The sequence below is a fragment of the Salvelinus sp. IW2-2015 genome, unplaced genomic scaffold (genome assembly GCF_002910315.2).
Source record: "Salvelinus sp. IW2-2015 unplaced genomic scaffold, ASM291031v2 Un_scaffold7384, whole genome shotgun sequence".
NCBI lineage: Eukaryota > Metazoa > Chordata > Actinopteri > Salmoniformes > Salmonidae > Salvelinus > Salvelinus sp. IW2-2015.
The window spans coordinates 1-5,929 of NW_019948644.1; the positions used below are offsets into that span (position 1 = coordinate 1).

Here is a 5,929-nt window from a genome sequence, read left to right on the forward strand (position 1 = left end):
ACCAATGCTTATTTTATAGGATATTTTGTGCAGGTTGGGTGAATGACATTTTTTGTGTTTTGATGATGATTGTGTAGATTGCAAGTACTGTCTGGACAAAGATGTCCAATCCTGAGGTCTCACTTTGGAAAACAAAATATAAATGTCCATCAGTAAATGGGTTTAAAGTAATACTGTTGTCTGGTAAGCATGTAGTACATTTCAAACATACATTACATATACAGTGCATACCTTAATATGCTCTTGGTATCAAAATTAGTTGTGATAGTGTTGTGATAGAGTTGGCCCCACCCCATACAGCAGTTACAGTTCTCCTGATGACCTATAGGAGGTCTGTTTGGTTTACAACAGGTCTTGATATGTACCAGGGTGAACAGGGATGGAGCATCATGAGAGTATATGGGGGAATCACTTACAGGATGAAACAAGTCTATTGTATGTCAGTCTCGTTCACTATCATTCACAGAATTACGCTCTAACTGAAGTGTAACACCTGACAGTTTAGTAGGGGTCAGGGGTCAGGGGTGTACCTGGGTGGATAGGGCTCTTATCTGTAGCTTAGTATAAATGAATACAACTTCTACATTAAACTCTGCAAATCAACTATCGTAATTCAAGAATGAACATGAACATGCTTTTTAGTCCAGGACTAGTCATAATCTGTGTCTGGGAAACTGGCCCATGTGATAACATATAGGCTATATAGCATGCAGTATGTCAGTGGACTGTGTTTCTAATTGTTATGGTCGTGATCAACGATGTAAACATGAGAGAAAACACACTGACACCACATAGACATCCTGCTGAAACTACACAGTGAGTGAAAGGCCAACCAGGCCTGTCCAAAGCAGAGACAGTGTCATTTTGAGCTCACATTAGACCAAAGTGTTCAGGTTCCTGTGAACAGCTCACTGAGTGCATGATGTGATGGTGGGTTTAGCATGGTAACAGTAGGTTGTCTCTGCAGAAGCCCTCAGGACAAACATTCATACAGACATACTGTATGTACAGAACAAGAGAAGGAAGAATTCTATTTTAGTCCATATCAGTTGTTCAAATAGATATTTATTCTTTCAAAAAGAAGGCACATTCTGTTCACATGGTTTTCAGGAGAGCAGTTCAATCAATTAACACATACAGTATAATGAAGGATGATGATGATCAATTGAATTAGAAGTCGCAGGCTAATACTTTTCAAATGCAATACGAGCAACAAAGCAATCTCAATGAATCATCATTTACAATGCATAGCAATGATACAGTATCTCCTACTACTCCAAAACCCATCTCTAGTCTATTGACACTGGTCTTATCTTTATCTATTTCCTGGTGATGTAGATGATGATGAAGATGATCAGACAGCAGAGGAGAARTCCAGTTCTTATGATGGAGAGAAGGACCAGGATTCTCATCTGTGGATCAACACCACAATCTGAAATAATAAAATTGCTCTTTAAATGCCATAGACTTGTAATGAACATGATAGGAGAGAGAGCTGTTTTCAAGCGCAGAGCACAGCAGGTGTTTATTGGAAGGAACCATGGGAGGAGGCAGGTACCTGGGTCCAGGGGCAGGCAGAAGGTCATACACGGTTGGTACAAAATGGCAACAGTACAGACAGGGAATAGGCAAAAACTATCATACACGGGAGGAGCGCAGGACGAGAAAAACCAGCGCTCCGAAAGAAGTTTGTCTCCAAACAAACAATACCTGACAGTGATGGGGTGCAAGGAACTGAACTAAATAGTGTGGGATGATGACATGCAGGTGTGTGAACAGGTGATTAGAATTCCGGTGATTGGGATCTGGAGAGTGAGCTGGAAAGTGGGCTGGGTTCCGGGATCTAAGTGTTTGGGAGTGTGAGTTACAAGACTGACCAGGTGAAAGCTATGATCTCGTATTGATGTAATTTGTTAAATCCACTTCAATCAGTGTAGATGAAGGGGAGCAGACAGGTTAAAGAAGGATTCTTGAAACAATTGACACATGGATTGTGTGATTCAGAGTGTGAGCGGGCAAGAAGCAAAATATTTAAGTGCCGAATGGGATTGGTAGTAGGTGCCAGGCGCACCGGTTTGTGTGTCAAGAACTGCCAACGCTGCAGGGTTTTTCACCGCTCAACCAGTTTCCTGTGTGTATCAACAATGGTCCACCACCCAAAGGACATTCAAGCAAACTTGAGACAACTCTGGGAGGCATTGGAGTCAAGATGGGCCAGCATCCCTGTGGAAGCATTCAACCTTGTATAGTCCATGCAACGACTAATTGAGGCTGTTCTGAGCAAAGGGGGGAGGGGAGTGGGGGTGAAATTTAGGAAGATGTTCCTAATGTTTGGTATACTCAGTTATACTGAATCCCTCAACTATATTGCTACGGTCAGTAGTCGATACCGCAAATCAATAATTAACCGTAATGTGTTGTATTTTTAATAATAGCATATACATTAGGAAATGTAGTCTACCTTCAACATCCAGCTTGGTCCCGTTCCCAAACAGTATCTCCCCACATGAGGCCACAGCGCAGTAGTAAGTCCCAGCATCAGAGAGGCTGAGGTTCCTCTTGCGGAGGTTGTAGACACAGCTCTGTGTAGGAGACCCAGCCTCAGGGCTCTTCTCACACTGATCACTCCTGTCTCCATGGGTGTAAATGATTCCTGGACGGGATTCTCCTGAGCCATGTCTGAACCAATAGACACTGTGTTCACCTGCACAGGTCTCAGTGTGTATTATACAGTTCAGAGTCACAGAGTCTCCTGGCTGGATTGACTCAGACACAGGCTGCTGAAGTATAGTCATAGTTCTGCAATCTGATCCTGACAAGAAGGCCAAAAAAACTATTTAATCTCTCTAGAAAACCCTGTGGCAAGTGTTGTAACTCAACATTTATTCAATAAAGATCTCATCTGAGAATACATCATATTTACACTGTATATCTGTATTTTCTGATTTACAAAAAGTAAATAATAATAATAACTTTCTCTTGACCTTTTATGATGAGAATGACTCCTTTTCCAAATTCCAAATTGTTTCCATAAGAGCTTCCACAGTAGTATGTGCCTGAATCAGAGAGTTCAACGGCTGCGATCATTAGATTATTTTTCCCTTGGCCACCTTCCACTGAGAAGCGAGGGTTATTCTTAAACTCCTGGTAAAATGTTGCATTCTTGTCCAACTTATAGATGGTCGAGATGAGCTGAGGAATATTTTCAAAAGTTTGCTTGTACCAAGAGAACATTACTCCCATGTCGCCTTTGTTGAAGCAGASCAAAACCACTGTGTCTCCAACGTTGGCTGACATGAGACCATTCTTCTGACTGATGGATGAGGACTCAGTCCTAACTACCCCATGAACTAGAGAACAAGAAAATATGTTAGCTGTTACATACCTCAATTACAACTTTGGATTCTCAAAGTGTCCGTAGAACAATAATGGGATACTTTGTGTCTCCAAATCAAGAAATATAAAATGTATAAGATTGACTTACCCATCTCTACGAGAAGTGGAAATATCAGACACAGTGAGATCATCTTTAAAGTTGTCAGCTCTTCACAACTTGGGTCTTGAGTGGAAAGAGTCCACCCATGTAGACAACACTTCAACAATGGAGTTACAGATGATTGGTCGAACTGGACCGCATCATTTTTGTTGATGCCTCATTCAGGCATGACTGTGGTCTTTACGTGTAGCTTTTACAGTTCAGAGTCCCAGAATTGTTCTACAGGTAGAATCTCATAGTTTAGGTTCGTACAAATTGAGCACACATTTTTGAAGCACGATTTCCCTCAATCTTTATCACTGCAGCTACTTTGTTGTCTAAGAGACTCAAATGTGTGACCTGTTTTGAACGTGCATGCTATGACACTGTCATCACTAGTGCTTCTATCAGTCACTTTACCTCACTAAAGACATCTATGAAGACAATATGACAAACACAGCTTATACAATACAGTAGTTTTATTGTAGTGATCTCTCATTCAGTATTTACACTCAGTAGAACAGATGGATAGAATGCCCTCCTATGATATTGTTATTGAGTAGGTCCATGGTTCTCGTGGCCTAAAATCACACTGATTGAGAATACTGTACTGATCTCTACGTCAAATTACCTAATACATAGCTCATTGTGTTTTTTCACACATTTCAGTTGACTTGGTATTGCTAAGCTGCCTCCTTAAAATAGTTAGTTTACTGTTGCTAAAATGGTCAGCTTGAAGAGTAAGTAGTATAGCCTACAGTATGAGAGAACTGAGAGTTCTGAGACATCCGGCTGAAAACCACAGAAAGAGAAAAAGAGAGAGAGAGATAGAGAGAGAGTGGGAGAGCAGAGAAAGAGCGAAATAAGGATATTGCCTGCAATAGGCCAGCAGGCCCTAACAAAGCGTAGATACATCCTCATCTTGCTTGTGTTCATCACAGACCACAAAGTACCTGGAAAAGTTTGCTGTGGTTGTGATGGGGTGTTAGTGGCATGAGAAGAGAAACACTTTTCAACCAACTACAACTTCAAGAGGGCCCAAATAAATACATTAAAATTGCTTTGTCTGATTATTGTTGAACACTTTATTAATCTTATCACAAGCAATCAATGTCAAATGGCAGAGAAGCAATGCATTTAATTATTAGTAGCTACAGTTACAATAACAAAGCTAATACAGTTAATGAAGAGCTCATTCATTTTAATGGACATTGTTTTTTTTTCTGCTGTCTGATCCCAGAGTACACCTTCTCTTCCATGTTGCTTCTCTGTCTTCTAGACCTTTTTCCTTGTTACTCAGATTCAGAGTACCTGTGGAGGCTCCTCAAATGAGGAAGGGAGGACCATCCTCCTCAGTAAATTTCATGAATATAAAAAAGTTAAATCATTAAAAAGTTATACTTTTTTGATAACACTATTCTAAATATAAATAACCACATAGATAAAAACATACTATTTTAGATGAAGGTCTACCGTAGCCTCAACAGCACTCTGTAGGGTAGCAACATGGTGTAGTAGACAGCTAGTTTCGTCCTCCTCTGGGTACATTGACTTAATTAAAACCTAGGAGGCTCATGGTTCTCACCCTCTTCCATAGTTTAAACAGAATTATGACAACTTCCATAGGACGTCTCCCAACCTATCAGAGCTCTTGCAGCATAAACTGACATGTTGTCCACCAATGAAAGGATCAGAGATTGATTCTGGTACGGAAGCGTAAGCTACAGCTAGCTAGCACTGCATTGCATAAAATGTGGTGAGTAGTTGACTCAAAGAGAGAGAACAAAGTTTAACAGTTTTGAGCAAATATTTCTTGCAAAATGAAGGAGAAGCAAGAGAGAGATGGAAAGAGATGTTGTCCTTTTTTCACTTTCACTTACTTATCTAGCAAATGCAACTAGCTAGTTTAGCCCACTGAAACACCTGCTCAAACAGAGGGTGCTATGTTAGCTAGCTGGCTATGACTTCCAACACAAACTGGAACTCTTCTCAAGTTCAACGGCTAAGCTAATTCCACTAATTCAGTCGTAAGTTCCTAAACCAGTGTAAGTGTAAACTGCTAACTGACTGCCACTGTAATGTTACTGCATGATTGTAGCAGGTTTACTAACACTTTGTTAAATTAGCTATGTTGACTATGACGTTACTTTAGCTAATATGCTGACAACGATGTAGGCTGTGTGTACCGGTTATGATATGGTTGGCTTTGAAGTTTTTTGGTCACATACAGATGATGAGTTGTGTATTGAAGTCCACAAGCAAAGGGATGATGTGAGAGGATGGGGAGATCAAGAAGGAATACAACTAGGCTGTTATGAAAGTGAACTGGTTTTGAGGTGATCAGGGGTGTATTCATTACATTCTGTTGAAAAACATTTCTTAAACGGAAGCGAATGGATCAAAAAGGTGTTAAACATAACGAATTGCGCGACGCGGGCTAAGTAGTTATGTTTT

General features: G+C 40.4%; 1 protein-coding gene across 1 annotated transcript; it reads right to left on the minus strand.

The window, feature by feature from the left end:
• Nucleotides 1–1,091: 1,091 nt before the first annotated feature.
• Nucleotides 1,092–3,565, minus strand: LOC112079254 (uncharacterized). Its single transcript, XM_024145252.2, has 4 exons — nt 3,485–3,565; nt 2,985–3,350; nt 2,462–2,812; nt 1,092–1,432 (listed from the first exon to the last, which is right to left on the minus strand). Exons 1-4 carry the CDS (start codon nt 3,525–3,527, stop codon nt 1,320–1,322), a joined length of 873 nt encoding a protein of 290 aa, XP_024001020.1. The 5' UTR covers nt 3,528–3,565; the 3' UTR covers nt 1,092–1,319.
• Nucleotides 3,566–5,929: the final 2,364 nt, after the last annotated feature.